This window comes from Branchiostoma lanceolatum, chromosome 10, assembly GCF_035083965.1.
Source record: "Branchiostoma lanceolatum isolate klBraLanc5 chromosome 10, klBraLanc5.hap2, whole genome shotgun sequence".
NCBI lineage: Eukaryota > Metazoa > Chordata > Leptocardii > Amphioxiformes > Branchiostomatidae > Branchiostoma > Branchiostoma lanceolatum.
Window position 1 is genome coordinate 8,000,029 of NC_089731.1, and position 18,755 is coordinate 8,018,783.

The window sequence follows — 18,755 nt, forward strand, 5'->3', positions numbered from 1 at the left end:
GGGTTGATGTTATAGGTTAACTTACTCGAATTGTTTTGTTTCCTTCTGAATTTTGTTTGTAAGTCTTAGCTAGTTAATGGTTATAATTACTTAATGGTTAGATAAGAGTATAAAATATGTCTTAATTTCTGTTTACTTCTTTCTTCACCAGGATGTGCAGGATGGTAATGACTCGGGCAAGGGAGGAACTTTGGAGAGGCACGAGGACAAAAGGAAAAGTCTTGGCAAAGGTATGACAGACAGAAATTGGCGACAACATACCATCACTTATTATTGAATGCTTTAATCTACATGGATTGTGATGAAGTCAGCTTGACATTACTCTTTTTATGGCTTTGTTGTATCCTACCTACATACATGTATTCTGTCATAATTATTGTGTTACTGTCACTGTGTTAAAAAACTCGTTTTTCCCTAGAACTGTCGTAGAGTTGAACTTGCTGCCACCAAGTATAGTATGGCTGTCCTCACTAGATAGCTTTAAATAACACTTGCAGTTAGATGCTCAAAGGTTAGGTGTGACAAGTCGTTCCGTGTAATGTAGCCAACTGCTGCTGCGCTGCGCGCCTGCGAAGCTGGGCTGTTACACCAAAGGGCGGTTATATTGACTATATAGAATACAGATACAGATACATTTATTGCAAGTTTATTTTGTACTCTTTATCCATGACTCCTGCCCCTCCACGTCACTTCAACCTTGTTGAAAAGCGGCCATGTGGCCAAACAAGCTAAGTATTTCACATAATAATAAAGGCTTTGACTGGACTTGACTTGACTTGACATAATGTGGTACATGAATTATGTACATTATCATGATACTAATGTAGTACATATTTGTGTGTGTGTATGTATGTATGTATGTATGTATATGTATATATGTGTGTATGTGTGTATGTATGTATGTATGTATGTGTTTATATATATTTTTTCATGTACTCTTCCTAACTGACTGAACTATTTTGTGATACTACAGACAAGAAGAAGAAGAAGAAAATCAAGGCTGGAGACTTCATTGTCAACACCTTTGGGAAATCCAAGGGGAAGAAACTGTCTGCACAGCTGAGTGATTCTGACATTGTTATCACTGGTGAGTTTCTGTGTCTGTGTGCATCTAAGATTACCCTGTTACAGTCATCATACAATGGTTTATGACAGCAAAGGGAGAGCATATTTGGGACAGTTGTGGATGTGGATTCAGCCCGTTCCCAGTTTAAACTGCGCAGTCAAGGTCCCCAATGTGAGTGTGCCTGAGCTTGATTCATTTCAAAGAAGTATTATTAAGTGTATAAGTTCTCTAGGATTGGTAGCCCCTATTTAATCACCAGGTTACATATATCTGCCACTTTGAAAAACAGACTCAGTGTGTGCACAGTTTAGACCTACAGGAGTGCATTACACGGGGGTCAGCGCATTGGGACCGGTGTATCTGACCTGGCAGAATTATGAATTTAACTTAGAATAAATAGATACCAATGATTTGTTCTAAATGATCTGTCTCACTTCAGGTGTGTCAGAAGTAGCAGATTTCCAAGGCTGCATTATTGCAGGTGATGCATTTCTAGATGTGCACATTGGTGGTGTAATATGAGGGCTGCACTGGATAAAATGGTGTTGAATGAATCTGTGATTGTTGACATGTGAAGTCAAGGCTTGAAATAGTGTTTTTGAGTTCCTGCACTGGTGCATGTTACAGCATGATAAACTGCACCAGACAAATCATACCTGCACTGCTATGCTGGAAAAGGCGATTGTAGAAACCTACAGTTTGTATGATCAAACTCTGAAGTGTCAAGCTCTGAACCAGGATTCTCCTCTCCCACAGTTCTCGTGTGTTCTCACGATAACAATTCCCTCGTATGATGCCTTCATCATAGGATCAGAAGTTGATAGTTTCAATTCTTTATCAAACAATTTTCACAGGTGGTTAAACTATCAATAAACAAAAAATTCACAACACTTACACAAACACTTGTGCATACCCTGAACAGGGTAGGTATTCCCATCATAGAGTGTACATATACAGCATCAATTTTTCCTGCATACATGTATGTAGGTGGTGTTTCCAGCTCTGGAAGTTGTCAATAAAATGATTTACAGAGTGAACTGTTTGGTTATGATTTACGTAGGGGTGTTGGAACATAGCCCAGGCTTTGGAACATACACATGTAGGGGCGTCAGAACAATCATACAACTGTCCCCAAAATGACTGCTACATGGCATACAGAAATTGATGATTGCACTTTATTGACTTCGCCTCCCAGGGTACCTCAACATCTCCACTACACTACTGGGAGACACCAAGTGGACTCGGCGGTGGTGCATGATCAAGAACCACTATCTGGAGGTCCACAAAAATGCCAAGGAGGACATTGCTGAGTTGACGTTCCCTCTGAAAGGCTGCAGCTTGAAGCCGTACACAGACGAGACAAAGAAGAGCAAGAAAGACATGGCTATCCAGCTCAACAAACATGATGTGGAGATAATATTGGAGGTAATGTACAAGACAGACTAAGAGCTTCCTGGCACGATTACTTTTGATCAATTGCTTATGCCATACGTCTATGAATTCAAGGTCTTTTTATAATTGATACATCATTTTTGTTGCAATATGTTTATGATCCCAAGGAAGGTTGTAGTAGTTTTATTATATGAATTTGATGGCTATACCAGAAAGAGATGTCTACATTTATATATGGTAGCAATTCTAAGCTACACCACAACATTTAAAAGCCATGAACAGACATCATACTTCTACTTTTTGCAGTAGAACCAAGTTAGTTGTATGACAATGATGGTTATATTGCGATGTTGTGATGTTGTAACATAACTCAAAGATAAATTTTTGGTTTTAGGTTGGTGCCTTCCAATACACAGTAACTTTTTGGTTTTAGGTTGGTGCCTTCCAATACACATGTGCAGTAACTGTACATGTGAATTAACAAACCTCTGCTCTATGGCCTCAAAAAGGCCTTAATTTACCTTAAGTTTTTTTACCAGGAACATATTACATAGACTTGATGTCACATCCAACTATGTCTCCCCAGGCAGAGACGTCTGAAGACCTTGGCATGTGGCTGAGACTTCTGGTGGAGGAGACAGGGTCCACCAACCCTGACGAGCTCAGCTCTCTCAGCTGTGTGTATGTGGACATAGAACCAGACTCCAAACCAGACAGACCACCAATGCTGAAAAAAGTCTCTCAGGTGAGACATGCTGTACGGTTTAACTATTTTATTGCTGTGTGATTGAGTTAAGTTAACAACTGTGTGGTTCAGGTATGTGGAGACGGGCACTGCCATAAACACCTAAAGTGCAGGAAGGATTAAATTTAACTTTCAACCAACCAAGTTGAGTCAACTTAAGGCTTTTGTAATGATTTCTGATTGCATACAAAGGAAAACACTTACTTTTAGTGCCTGCAGTAGATGCATTAAGTAGGGGTGTTGGAACATAGCCCAGGCTTGGAAGATACACATGTAGGGGTGTCAGAACAATCATACAACTGTTCCCAAAACAACTGCTATGGGACACAAAAAATTTGACTTGGTGCTTAGGAAATAGACTTTTGATTTTTGTCTAGGTTACATAATATAATGCAAGTATTACTATGTTCCCCAAGACACCTATATGTCTTGTTAAATCTATATTTCTTTTTTATAAGGAGCTACACTGTAAAATGAATCATCTTCATGAACTAAAATTAACCATCCCAAGTCCAGTACATTCAGGTACATGTACTGTGCCTAAATACATGTATACTGATGCTTTGGCTATTTGTTTTTCAGGACAGCATCATAAGTTCTGGAGAAGCATACATGGATTTGTCATATCCAGACTCTAACGATCAACCTGCAAAAATTGCAGATAAATCTCCAAAACCATCACCAAAGCAGCCTAGGAAAAATGAAAAGGCTGCGACTCTGGAAAGGGAGAAAATTGACGATGGAAAAAAACGAGACAGTGTAGAATCTGAAGACGGAAAACCCAAGAAGGAATGGAAGCTAACTCTTGGCAAGCCAAAGAAGGAAAAAACTTCAGACAAAACTGAGAAGGAAGAGAAAGAGAAGAAAGGTGGTTTCATGGACAGGTTTAAAAGGAAGAAGAACAAGTCAAGTGAAGAAAAAGTGGAAGACAAAACAGAGGAAAAAGATGGTGCCAAAAAGGCCAAGGAAGACACTGAAAAGAAGGAAGAAGTTAAGACAACTGAAAAGAGTGTTGAGAAAAAGGTGTCGACCACAGCAAAGTCAACAGCAGAGAAGGAAGCGGAGAAGAAGCCATCTGCAACCGTAACAGCTGGTATGATTGAACTTTTTTGTTCTGTAATATTTTGTTAAAGCCAGATGATACCAGTGTCATCAAGTTTGAAAACAATCACTGACAATGAAACTTGTAGTCATAGCTTTTTATTTTTTTAAAATCTTAATTGAGTGGCAATCCACTAGAATGTAGTGTGTGAATATGTGTGAAACTAATATTATAGTTTTATAGAAAGCATTAGTGTGATTTTTTAAAGATTAATTATGTTTAGCCATAAGTATGGCTCAACATATTGTTTTCTCTCATGTTTCTTCTCCTGTCAAATCTTCAAATCGATTCATCTCTGTCATTTTTTGACCAAATGACCTGAAATTTGGTACAGAGGTAATGTAGGCAAAAACCAATGTACGTTCTTTTCCTTTTTTTGATATTGACCTTGAAAGTGATTTTATTGAGGTTTTTAGGCTATTTTTAGCATATCTTGGCCTCCTGCGCCCTTGTATTTCAACCGAATGACCTGAAATTTGCTGTATATGTGGCTTGAACAAATATTTAAAGGACTACATTCCCATTTTTGGCATACATATATTCAAAACGATTTATTTTGGGCTTTCTTGACAATATTTGCCACTTCTGTCACTTTCAATACTACATATGACCTACAGGTCATTGACCCCGAGTGCCTTGCACCTGGCCAAGCTTGAAGTTTGCTTACGAGGAGGAAAGACCGGACATAAACATTTAACGTGATTATCGGGAAAACACCATGTTCCCTTAAACTCAGTGGTTAAATTGCAGTTTAGGAAATTTTATAACAGAAAACAAGTTAAATCAATGATTTTGTGAATGTTTATTCTAGCATTAGTTATTCCAGATATTTTCAAACTCCAAATTCTTCAACACAACACGGGAGATCGTTTCTCCTCAGACTGGCGCGACACTCCTGTCAAAATTGATTGATGATCTCTCTCTGCCGCCGACTTCATACATGATCAAAGGCGGGTGGTAGGCGGTGCCTTCCTACATGTCCTACGTACGGGCGTATGGATCGTAGAATTCGGCAAAAAAGGAATGATTAGGCCAGTAGAGTCAGTCCCCGGTAAGGTCAATGATTCGCCCCTTTGCGCTAGCTTGTAACGTTAAATGAATGTACCCTCTGGTGGCCAAACTTCACTGACAAACTTTCTCCCTATTATCATCATGAGCTTGCGTTAGTCTGGTACTAGTGACTATTATGTGCCGGGAATGTTTATCTATCGCACGCCTTGGAAGGAAGTTCAACCATGATAAATGGTCGGCCGTTGCGAAAATTTGGAATCCCATGCTGTTGATTTTTGTGATTGAATCTGTAAGAAAATATATTTTCATGTTTTTGGGACGGACGCCGGGACGGGGTGAATTTTTTCTATCATTTTCGTCCCGTTAGTAATGCAAATCGAATCGTGTTGCACAAGAGGCAAAACACTAAAAACGTGGGTCTTGTGGAGTGTTTTGGAGCGGGAAAATGCCGGATATTAGCGGTGCCGAACAGTGTACATCGTCGCTCGCGGGTGACGCTCCGTCAAAACAAATCCGCTGGTGGTCTAGCGCGGCCACCGAAAATAGGCAGAAACACACAGGAGGACTTAGCACCTTCGTTTATGAGGGCAATTGTGAAAATCTTTTGTTACAAATTGTTCGAACATTGAAACATTTGGATAGATGGTTTGAAACTGTTCTAAATAAAGAGATTTTTGTGTAGTTACGTTCGAAATGTTTCCAACGTATGTGAAATGAGTTCAAACATGTTATAAGTTTCAATTCTAATTGTTTGAACACTTTAGAACTGTTGTGACTTAGACATTCTTTTAATCAAAATAGTTCAAACATATTACAAATATTATATTAAAACCCTCTCGGTGACTTTGAATTGACCCAAATATGTTGTTTTTGGTCATTTCCTTCGTCTCCTGTCAAATCTTCATATGTATACTATGGAAAACTTCATTCTTCCCTGGGGCTGATCTTTTTTAATTCAATTTTGAACTGGGTTGATTATGCGCAAGAGTGTAATTTTCAGCGGATATTTTTCGACTGGTTTACATGGAAATGGCACGGAATATCCCATTCTTGCAAGGGGAGGATTCTTTAATTATTTCTTTCAATTTTGAGCTGGAATGATTATGAAAAAGTCCATTCTTTAGCAGAAGTGTTAATCAATTAGTGGATATGGTTGTGGATTGGTCCATATTGTGTTGAGGTGCTACTGGAAGACTCAGTTTTGGACTGGGGTGATTCATTTTTTTAGTGCAAGTATTTTAGAATGGTCCATTGTTATTTTGGGAGAGTCCATTTTTTGCATGGCGAGGAGTATGGCTAAACATGCTGTATTTGCTCGCAAATGTTGCCTTTCTAGTTTGATTAATCTTTATGCCTAATAGGGATGTAGAAAAACAAAAGTAAGTAATAAGATTGAAAAATTTCATGAATTGATAAAAACAAGGATAGAGAATTTTCTCTTAGAATGTCAGGGTTTCAAATTAAAAGATTATCAGTTGAAAAAAATGTGTTATAGCTTTTGCTCAGTCTGATATCTTTTACAATGATGCTAAAATGAAGTGGTTTCCCCAGGTCCCAGGTACGGGAAGGAGAGGGCGCAGGCGGAGGTGACGAGGCTGGAGAACAGGAAGGCAGAGCTGCAGGAGGAGAAGGACAAACAGCGCAACAAACGTGTCGAGCTGCGAGCCAAGAAACAGGCTCTCAAAGACAAGTTCATCACAGATCAGGTACATTTAAACATCACATAGATGTGACTGACTCTTTTCTAAACGTTTGTATGACGCAATACAATAATTATGAGGATAATAATGATGATAATATGGAAATGTTTATTGATAAGACAATGCATCGCAACCAAAGGGCTGAATTGGGTACTTATTTGATGTCACATTTCCTGGACATTGTTATGCAATGCTGTAGGGTTCTGTCAACTTACTGTGTAAGTAAACGACCAGAAAAGTGACTTGGAACATCGTCTTAATTTTACATTGAGTACCTTTTACGCGTTGATGGTTGCTGAATTCTTGATTGCAGAAACTTGAAGATGAAATCAAAGGTGTTAGTGAGACTCTAGTGGACCTGGAGAAGGAATTAAAGGAGACAGAAGCCAAGCTTAGTAAAGCTCTCAAGGACTCCAACCCTTCTCCTGTATTTGGGAGGAAGGTATGTACACATAGTTGCTAGAAGTGTAAGACGTTTTGGTCATCTGTTGTTTTTGTTTTTTTTCTCTCTGTAGATACACAATATGTAGATGTGCATGTACCTTCATGCATGTCCCATAATGATTCCAATAGTATATTAGTGGTCTGTGTAGTCTTGATATAGCTGATGATATGGAATACAACATGATATTGCCTTTTAATTTTGTTTACAAAGTCCTATTTACTTGATTAAAGGATAAACAGCATCAGTGCTGTGCTGATAATTTATCATACCACAAATGTTAAACAGTCATTAGATGACATTACTCTGTTGTGATTACTTTGTATAAATATATATTGGTCATATTCTATTTTGCTCTTACTAATGTCTTGATTTGCCTGAAAAATCATTCCAGGACTCTCCAAAGTTGGGCAAAACAACCAACAGTCCAGCAACAACATACAAGAGCTCAGCAACAGTGTCCATTGGCAAGACTGACGCTAAAAAGCAAACAACATCTTCCAGACCCAGTGTAGGAAAGAAAATTAGTACTGGTGAGCCGGTCAATTCTGCTGCGAAAGCCAGCGGACGACCGTCTTCTCCAAAGGCTGGCAAGAAGGCTGTGATGGAAAGAGCGAAGGTACTCTATTCACTCACACACTCACTCACCCACTCACTCACACACACACACTCACTCACACACTCACTCACACACTCACTCACTCACTCACTCACTTACCCACTCACTCACTCACACACACACGCACTCACACACTCACTCACTCACTTTACCACCAATTGACTGACTCGTGCACTTACTCATTAACACACTCACTCATTCATTCACAACCTCAATCATTCACTCATGGCATGCACTCACTCACCCGTTCATGCATTAATCTAGCTTTTCAATATGTGTGTCTGACAGAAAGTTTGTATGGCTGAGTAACAGTCAACTTCTTTCTGCCAAAGGTGTGATCATGCCCCAAGCTTATATTGGCTTCAGTCTTCAGATGGTTTTAGATGATTGCCTGGAAAGTTCTGATCAGTCTCTGCGACAGATGTAAACAGAATATGACTTGTGATATCCGTAAATCCCCATCGATGAAAACTATTATTTGACTGTTTGAGGAAAATTATAATGAGTCTATGTGTAAATATGAAAAAGTACTTTATAAACTTCAGTTTAATATTTTCTTATGTTTACTTTCAGCAATGGGAGGCCATGGGAGGAAACTAGAAGTATGTTGGACCACCGCTCTAATTATTGCTGCAAGAAATAAGTTTAACTTCCTATCAACTGTATATTCATGTACCAAATCAATGAGTTGTGGAAAAATAAATTTTACTCAAGAAGTGCAACTTTTTTAATAGAATGATTTTTGATAAGTTTGTATATTTTTTACAATGCTATTGACAATGAATATCAAGATGATTTGTATATTATATTCGCAACTGCTATGAAAAGCACAACAACATTCCAATGTGAATACATGTAGTACTTTGTACTAGATGTGTGAGTTTTAATGTAGTTAGATAGAATTCTTATTACCAATGCTTATTGATGCAAGTGGTAAAATGTTTCATTTCCATATATGATATTTTATCTAAGATGAACTGTGATGAACGATTTTGTACCAATGATTGTAGCAAAGAAAAATGATTTTATATATTATTAGGTCAATGCACATTTATGACAAAGGAAAATGTTGTTTTGCAGTTCAAATGTAAGAGTTTAGATAACATGACCAGTGTTTGTAATTTGAAATGAAGGTATAACGTTAGTAGTTTGTCATACTTAGTAATGATATAGTTGTAAAAAATACTGTCTTGTTACATTCAACAGGAAAAACATAAGATCCAAGGTTTACCTTTGTGCAGTGTGCCACTCTACTTACATGTACTGTACATTCCCAGTCAGGGCCCCTTGCCAAAACAGTACCATAGCTTTTATACTTGCTTATGTCGAGACCTTCCAGTCACCTTTTATACAGTTACTACAATCAATCAAAGTCTGATTATCGAGGTAAACTTTTGTGTTTAGAGGCTGACAATTATAGAGTTTCGACTTTCAAAACAACAACATCCTAATTTGGATATTTTTGGAATGTTTAGATTTCAATTTGGTACATGTATAATGCAGTCAAAAGCAATAATTGATTCCGTTGCATTTTGTACCTTACCTTTGGATTAAAAATGAAGATGTGTTCTTGTCTTACACTTACAATTATGCATATTTTGCCATCAATACTAAATCACTTTTCTACTGCACAATTTCTTCATAGCTATATTTGCAAAGAAAATGTAGTAGCATTGCATAAGGGCTAAGTGTCAATTTTACATACTGCACAATGCTTCTATAGGTATACATACTTGTATCCTGTAGCAATGCTTTCCTTTATGTTGAACCAGGTAAAAATTTCAGTATCTCAGGATTCTGATTTATATACCGTATGAGGAGGAAGAAAATAAAATAATTTGTCTACTTTGAGAAGGCGTCATTGTCTGCAGGTTTGAGTATTACAGTCCAGTACAGTAAGCCAAAACATGCGAGTTGCTCTTATTTAAGTTATTGTTTTGTGGTGAAATTGAAGTAAATAAAAGAAAGATAAAATAAGGAATCCTATTATAACGTGCTCTACGTGCATGGGAACATTTTAAATAGATTCCTGGACACTTTGACGATTGGTTCATAACACACATCAGAAGGTCACAATCAAAATACAATGGTAGAATCTCGTAATATATCAGACATATCGTACTAGGAACTGTTGGTCTAAGGGGGAAAACAACATAATCAATCAGAATCACGATTTTGGAATACATGGTAAAGCATATATGAAGTATGAAACTTGAAGTTTATTACACACACAATTTTATATGCACAATTTTGACATTCCATTAGCAGCATTCAACCAATTGCACAAAACCATACCATCACATCAACGTGTCTTACATGAAATGCATCTAACGCTATTTGTTTAAAACCTAGCATCCATAGATAGAACGCCAAATCCACATGGATATACTATGATAGTGTTCAATGTACTCACTTTTCTTCAGACTCGGTTGCCAATGACATGATATGACATTAATCGTCATTTTGCTTCAAAAACGGTCTGTCGCAATATAAGCTACGACCAACATTTGATTGAAATGTGAAAAGATTATAGAATGATGCTCTCCTGTCAACTTTTTTGCGTTACCTTCTTCCTGCGCTCCTGTTTCGGCCAAAGCCCTCCTGAAGTATCATCGAAGTCATTCAGTCCACCTTCATCATTGCAAATTCAGCCGTACAGATGGCCACTCTGACTTAATGTAGTGGATGGTATCCTCTGGACACCCCCAAAGCTGATGCGAACCCACTCACTCCCTCCTCACGCAGTCCCATAGCTTTAATAGCCAGTCGTAAGGGCAGCATAGCGTTCAGTAAAGGTTATGGCAATTTAAAAACGAAGGTTATAAAATATTGATACACAGAACACGGTATAATGAAACTAAAGCCGGTATCATTGTCTTTTCATAGGAGGTAACGTAAAAAAAAAGTTTTGTTCTTTCAACCCGGGGCCTATCAAATGGCTCCCCCAGCGGTCAAGGTTATATTGCATCCACAAGTAATCCACACACCTTACAGCATTTATAAGGAAAATTGAATCTATGGATAAAAAGACGAACAGAAATACCTTGGATTTGTTCAACGTCTTTGTTTCACAAAATATAAGTGGAAGTTGGATGTGGTAGCCCTTGAGAACGTGACAATTTACAGGACATATACACTCGACCACTTCCATTGATAAGGAAACGTACAATTTGAGCTAATATCCGATGGTTTTCTTTGTGAAATGTCTTACATATTGTCATTCTAGCTTTTGAATGATCGCATTATCGAAAACAAAGTCAAATAAGCCTCACAAATTTAACCCCCCTTGCGAGCCTTTCGCGATTTCCCCATTCCCGAAAAGACGGAAATTTGGCAATTTGACGGTCGTCTTAGCCACTTTTCAGGATACGGTCGGGAACGGTACTGCAGATTGGGCTATGATAGGGTATATAGTCCCGCTTTTGAAATGTGAAAATGAGCAAGACAACAGGCGTAAAGCTAGCAAAACCTTTCCCGAATAGGTGCAAACACCTTTGCATGCATCTAGAATTACCTGTAAGACACTAGTAAACAAAAATGATCGATTTGTAGGCGCCGTGCCAGGAGCCCATTTGACACCATGTCCGCCCGTCGAAGCGCCACCTAGATTTATGTATGCATCACATTTTGTACGAAATTAGTAGAGTCAAGATCTGTATGGACATCATCCGTTTGACAGTGACTTTTTACTCAATGGTGCATCTGCCTATATGGGGCAAGGGACTGTCAGAGAGGCCCGGTCATCACTCAGAAAACAGCACTATCTTTCGACGAATTCGACCCAATATCTGCTTGGAGATCTTAACCGATTTCCTATGACAACTTAGTTTTCTTCAACATGATTTTATTGCAGTATGAAACATCATTTTGTACACAAAGGTCTGGACTGATATCCTCGATGACGTCCAATTGGCAACTTGTATATACATAAATAGATATACCCTTTGTGATACGGTAGCGTAGAAATACAGAAGTTTGATTCCAAGCGAATATTCGGACTGCCACAGCATTGAGAAAACTTGTTTCTTCAATGTACTATGTACAACGTAGCATATTACAAACTGTCTAGCGTACAATAACTTTCAACGTCAAAGTTGCATGAGCCATTGACAGGCCCTTCTCTAAAGCTCTCCCTTACAAAATGACCTATATAGCTAAGGAGTAAAATTAATCATATCTAATCGGTATAGCTTTCACAATCCTTTATTCAATACAGTTATGGAGCTAGATACATGTAGGTCCTCTATGCGTTTTTCGCGTCGCAAACTTTCGTGAGAATCAGCCGAAAGTACGTTGAGTGTTCACATAGATACCAAAGAGCGTTTATGTAGTACTACATACATATTTTCTTTTTCCGATATGTGAAATCCATCTTTGCACAAGCATAATGTGTAATATGTATAGATAATGTCCAATTGCAACATATATCGTACAGAGAGGCGGCGGTCTCTTGTGTTTAAGCACCCCTTATGTCGTCGATGAGAAGTTCTTGATGAAATCTTCAAACGCCTGTTGACAGGAAGAAAAGGTAGTTCAATAATACACTTCATATGTCCCGTTTTTTTGTCTTAAAGACTTCAACTAAACAATCACGCTTTACTGTTGCGTAGGAGCAATAGTAATGAAGACATGTATTAAGGTAAACACGATTTAAAACACGATTGACACTATGTATACCTCTATCTCAGCTAGTGCGCTTGCGCTGATGCCGTCCTTCATGCCCTCCTCTCTGACGTCACGGTTGTCTGGGTCTGTGTTCGAGCGTCTTCTAGATGTGACGTCACTGTCGCCTTGGAGACCGAGTGCTTCACTTACGTCTCTGGTTTCTATAGCTGACTGGTGCTTCTTCTTTGGGTTCCTGAAAAATAAACACAACAAGATTTTTTTCCCATTCCAAATCGTTTAGAAGTGACATCTTTGATCATTAAATGTGGGAGTTAACAACTGACACAACGTAGAAACTTATTTTTCATCTATTCATCTATTCAATCTATTTCATTGATTCAGAATGTTGTTATATCATTCATGTTGACACTTGAGATTGAGATCGTGTTATTTAAAACTACCAGTCCCCACCTTGGAGATTTTGACGGACTTGGAAGACTTGGCTCCAGCAAACTCTCGTTCCCTCCTTCTGAACTCGAGTTCTGTGCTGTTTCTACTTCAGAGCTGTCTTCTGGTTGGTCCACTCTTGTTACTCTCTCGTTTGTGATTGGTTCATCTAAGGTCCTGTGTTTCGCTGAAACAGCGGCTTGCTTTCGCAACATCAAAGGACTTGCGAGGGCGTCAAATATGCGGTTCTGGGGACGACTATGTTTGGCATCCAACGACCGGTGTTTGCGTTTTCCGAATGGGCTAGTTTTCTTGGGCGTATCCAAGGACTGCTGTTTTCTTAGGGAAACCGGGCTGCTGCTATGGTCCGACTGCTCGTCGATGCTCCTGAGGGAATGGTTTCCGAGAGAGTCACTGCGCACGCGCAGCTCCTGTTCCATAATGCGGAGTTCGAGGTCTTTCTTGTACTCCAGACTTTGTAGCATCTCGGCCTGAGAAAACGCAATGATCACCGTGGTTATCTAATTTGCGTAGAATGTATTATTACTACATACATGTACATATACACGTTCAAGTTTTCTTCACAAGGATACATACAGTGGCCTTAATATACCCCTACCTACTTCAAATTTAGCTTACAACACCTGAAATGTATATTGTACTTGTATGTGTAGGTTTAAGCATAACGTCAAATAAGTCAAACACTCATAACATGATGATGTTGCTATCGCTTTTGGGCGTTGGTACAATAGGAGAGGTGAGCCTAAGAATATATCTTTAATTGAATCCCTTGTCTAGTAGATCTTGGAGTTGATGTACTGACCTTGTGTGTCTCACTCACCGAGAGTTCTCTGGCCAACTCTGTTTGCCTTAATTTCAGCTCGTTCAACTGTTTCGTCAAGGCCTCTGTCTCGACGTTGCCCTTTGCCTTTGCCTTGCTCTTTGGTAGATTTAATCTCCTGCAAAAAATGTACAAAGGAATTGAAATCCCTTGTTCTAAGACTATGTTTTATCCGGTGTAAGAAGGCATACGTTTGAAGCCGCTTTGAAATTTAACGTACGTGTACTGCAGCGCTATAATTTCCTATAAGCATTTCAATTATGTTTGGTGAACATCTTTGTTAAGTTGGCCACGTTTGGAACCGCATCTTTGCCGCAACGCCACCTTGCAGCAGCACAGTTCATGACACCCTGATGAAGACAGCTGACTCGATGCCGAAATGTTGGCAAGTTGAACAGTTCTCACTTGAAGCTGCTGATCCAGATACAGGAGAGTGTTTTTCAAAAAATAATTGAAAATGAATAAGATTATGTATATTGCAGCCAAATAAGCATGTAAGACACAAAAATGCCACTCTAATCAAAGACATCGATCCTTACTTGGTGATTCCGTCCACCTTGAGTTGTGCGGAGTTCCTCCTCTGGTTCAGTATGGTAGTTTTCCTCAGCGCACGGAGTTCCTCCTCTTCCTGGGCCCGCTCGTACTTCGTGGTGATCTCCTCTTTCTTTTTCTCCACCTCAACAGGCGAGGGGAGGACGCTCTGTTTGTCAACGAGAGTAAAAAGATACATATCAAGCTCAAACCATATGTATGACATACGCAGTAAGACGTCAAACCCTTTGGCGAGCGCTAGCCTTTCGCGATTCCAAAAGATCAGAATTTAGGAGCTAACTATTGTCGTTTAGCATTATTTTTCGGAGGTGGCCAGGAGCGGTGCAGCAGTTTAGGCTAAATCAAAAGGATGAGGTTATATCGTCCCGACTTGTAAAAATGTGACAGTATACAAGATATGGAAACGTTGGCAGGTATAAAGAATTTGGTTGTGGTAATATATGAAACTATACACGAAAGTATGCAATATTCCTCTCATGAGAAATATGCCTGCAGTGATATTAACATTACTTACGAGATTACACAGGTGTACTAAACTCCAATACAAAATACAGTTACACATTTTCTACAATAAGGAAACACAGTGTACATCGTAACATATACCTCAAACCCTATGGATGAATGATGCACGCACCAACTTTGGTTTTGAAATACATGTATTTACCTTCTTTTGCAGGATCTGTTCTTTTTGCGCCAGCATCTCGGCGAGTAGTTGTTGTTTTTGCATCTCTCTGAGCTCCTGCTGCCATTTTATCTCAAGCTCCGATCCCGACGTGTCACCAGCTTTGGAGAAAATAACGTTTGTTATTGATGTCATGACCCTGGGAGCTTTAGACATGCCGTAATCCTAGAATAAAGAAGTGAGTCACGCTTCAACATGGCTAAACTCTTTTAAATAGCCATGTTTCTCAGCAACACCTATTGCTCGTTCACATGTAGCGCAAATCAGCCTGTCAAACAATTGCTCAAATAAACAATATAGTAATTCTATGACAACTTCATCCACCGACTTTATATTACAACTAAAACAGGGAAAATGGTGATATATGATATATGACATACACCCGGAGTATGGTGAAATAGTTTTAAGTTGGAAAGACTGGAATGTTAATAGATATATTACTAAATGTAAAACCTTTGCGTTTGTAGGTTTCAACTTTGGTTACATGTTCATTATGATAATATCTAATGAAAATTCATACCCCAAAACATAGTTGCAGGTGACAAAATTAAAGCGTACATTAACAGCCAGTGAGCTCGAGTACAGAACAAGGTGGCTAATCTACTGTAAGATTCTGTATTCATTCTTTACTCACTAATGATGATATATAGACTGTTGTGGTGGAATTGGAAAGGACGTCTTTACAATGCATAAGACTGTGTGCTAAATTGCAAACAAACAAAGAACGTAACTCACCTTCTTGAAATTCCCAACTTCTGCCGTGCTCTAAGTTGAGTCCCTCCAGCTCAGAGTCTCCGGACTGGTTTCTTGTTTTCTTGACATGTTCGTTCGCCATGGCTACTGGTAGGTCCCCAACAGAAGCAGACGTACTCTTGTTTCTCGTTATTGGTAGAGATAGGAACTGGGAAAGGAGAATCTTTGTCATTTCATATGCGTCTCGAGACGTAAATCTACCTGCTTGAATTCACTTAAACAGATATGCCAGTTGCCGTACCTAGAACGTGTAATATTAGATGTCATAAAATGGCGATTTTTTTCGGTCTGTCAGTCTAGTACAAAGGTTTAACAAGAAAACAGTTCAAAGATCGAAAAACAATTTCAATGGTGTTCATTTTGAAGACCAGTTCAATGGTAACACAAATAGTAATACACACAGGGGCCAAAAACTTCATAACGTAATCTGAAAAATTCTAAAGATACACAAAATATCTGAATTGGTACGTTGCACCCAGTTGTGCACAACAATTCTATTAGTGCGTATCAAATATCATATATGGATCAAGTCTACCCTACTAATGACTGATGGGATCAATTATGACATGTACTTTGATTCAAAAACTGGTCCAACACACGTACTGCTAACGTTAAACTCTGATACTTTGGGAACTCTAGACGAAGTAGTTGTATAATAGCTATACCTACAGAAGACACTTACGTAGGACGTAGGAACGGAAGAATCCAGCGGGTCTACGTGCCAATTTGGATCGATTCGTGTCCGGTGATTGTGTCGAGCACAAACACTTAAATCGTCCGCAAACACAAAATAGTTTTTCCTCCACGCCCTCTCAAATATTAGCAGGCACTTCATATTAAATAAACCTCTGTAGAACTAGCGTGCTAGTGTGTGTCAAATGATACTACATTTCTCTTGGTACTACATTTCGATTGGTAAGACAATCATCCGTAAACTGTAACGAGTGGAACTAAAAAGACCACCCTGCATAGTGAAGGAGGAATTCGGTAACGTTTCTTTGCATATCAGTTAACCTGTCACAACTGTTTTTTTTTTTTTCAAAGTAATTTGGGGACGAACGCGGGCGGGTTATTTGCTGTAACTTCAAAATGCAGTTGAAGAATATTTAGCAAGATTTCAGCATGTTTACGAGTAAAGGAACACTGTATTACAGACATTTCATTGTTTCACTGTACAAATACACGAAACCTAGTAGCAACTAAACTCTTTCAAATTGTGGATAAAATGTAAGCTGAAAATCAATATCCTTCGGCGTATATGGCGGGGGGAGGAGGTGTCCATCCCCGTATCTACAGCCCTTGGACCACACAGGTCCACGGCAGCAAGGCCAAGGGGCTAAACAGAGACCACCATTTCCAATGTATACGGTTACGGTATGATCATGCCCCCACTGGGTTAGAAACCGCGACCTCTCGAGTGCAAAGAGAACATTTTACCTTATGCTAGTCGACTGCACCGCTGATTAAAATGTACATAAAAGTATTTCAAAGCTGTTCTTACCGCTGAGTCGTCATCATCGGACGTGTCGGAGTCGTCCTCTGAGTCTCCCGCAAACATTCCGGTCCAATCAGAACCCTGTAAATCATTCATGGAGTTGCGTCAGCAATTTCCTAAAATAGCTGTGACTGGTAAATGTTGGGAGGGTAACATTTGATGACATTCTTGCACGCAAGCTAGAAAATTTTAATGATTCAATCGTAATTTATAGATCAAAACATTAACTGAGAACATGTATGGAAAAACTAAACAACACGTATCTTCCGAGCGCTGGTCTATCTCTGTGGTATGATACGTCCAGTACCTCAGTGGTACAGTCGTCAAGCATAAACATCATATTAGCTCATTCTATATACATATGTAACGCTTTGTACTCGTCAATAAGAAGTTGAATCTGAAGATTGTATAATTCTTTTAACTTGCTCCGCTTTCTGATATCCAATGGATGAGTGAGCTTTCAGAAATCATGCCTAATGTCTCACCATTCAACCTCTGCTTAGAGTACACACGTATACATTTACAAAGAGTTAGAGTTGAACTTCTCTCACCGTTGCACTGGACTTTTCATCACTGTCATCTACGAGTAGAAGTCCTTCGTTGTTTGGTCCAGGCAGGTGCTTCTCGAAGATTCCATAGCTGTCTTGGAAGCTATTTTTGGAGTACCTGAATCTAGAGATGCTATGGCTATCTGACAAGTCGTTTTCTGAATCGTCTTCAGCAGAGCCGTCATCTTCTTGTGATATGATGATGCTCGGGGTTTGGGGTTCGGATCCCGAGCTACTTGAAAAACTGCTTTTGAAGGTTTTGCTGTTCTCTTCATTTGTGTATACTGCAGCCTTAAGTACTGTCGTCCACCGGTTTAGTTCGGCCGAGTCCATTGCAGACAAGAATGTTGTCTTGCCATTAACCTCGGTGATTTTAAAAGCATGTGGTCTTTTCTCTGTCTCGTAGCTCTCCACCGAGGCGCCTGCAAACGAAACTACTACATCCGGCTCACTGTCCATCTTATGAGACTTGTAGCAGTAAAGCTGGCGACCGCTCACAATGCAGTAACACTTGGACCACGACAGCTTGCCTTTTCTGTGGAGCTGCCCAGAGATAACTGCATCTTCGAGTTTCGTGTTGGAATCGCTTCTCATGTACTTTGATCGAACGAGCTGACCGGTTACTTTGTCCTTTAGTGTAGAGACTTTGTGCACGATGTTAACTCCTAATTATGTTTAGCCATAAGTATGGCTCAACATATTGTTTTCTCTCATGTTTCTTCTCCTGTCAAATCTTCAAATCGATTCATCTCTGT

General features: G+C 39.2%; 2 protein-coding genes across 6 annotated transcripts in view; one reads left to right on the plus strand and one right to left on the minus strand.

The window, feature by feature from the left end:
- LOC136442865 (actin filament-associated protein 1-like) overlaps positions 1–9,931 on the plus strand; it is a 30,793-nt gene extending 20,862 nt beyond the window's left edge. For 4 of the 5 annotated variants that reach the window (XM_066439860.1, XM_066439862.1, XM_066439866.1 and 1 more), the window contains 10 exons: positions 152–230; positions 974–1,087; positions 1,506–1,547; positions 2,262–2,491; positions 3,045–3,203; positions 3,786–4,296; positions 6,868–7,022; positions 7,330–7,458; positions 7,853–8,077; positions 8,651–9,931. In XM_066439860.1, coding sequence (XP_066295957.1) covers positions 152–230; positions 974–1,087; positions 1,506–1,547; positions 2,262–2,491; positions 3,045–3,203; positions 3,786–4,296; positions 6,868–7,022; positions 7,330–7,458; positions 7,853–8,077; positions 8,651–8,677 — 1,671 coding nt within the window. In that variant the 3' untranslated portion in view covers positions 8,678–9,931. The remainder of the gene's footprint in view (positions 1–151; positions 231–973; positions 1,088–1,505; positions 1,548–2,261; positions 2,492–3,044; positions 3,204–3,785; positions 4,297–6,867; positions 7,023–7,329; positions 7,459–7,852; positions 8,078–8,650) is intronic. The other variant, XM_066439861.1, reaches the window with a different exon arrangement.
- A 1,973-nt stretch (positions 9,932–11,904) lies between these two features.
- Positions 11,905–18,671, minus strand: LOC136442867 (J domain-containing protein DDB_G0295729-like). The gene is made up of 9 exons (XM_066439868.1): positions 18,004–18,671; positions 17,459–17,533; positions 15,940–16,105; positions 15,187–15,305; positions 14,510–14,670; positions 13,953–14,088; positions 13,154–13,620; positions 12,755–12,935; positions 11,905–12,586 (listed from the first exon to the last, which is right to left on the minus strand). The coding sequence occupies exons 1-9, from the start codon at positions 18,592–18,594 to the stop codon at positions 12,545–12,547; spliced, it is 1,938 nt and encodes a 645-aa protein (XP_066295965.1). The 5' UTR covers positions 18,595–18,671; the 3' UTR covers positions 11,905–12,544.
- Between the last annotated feature and the right edge of the window lie 84 nt (positions 18,672–18,755).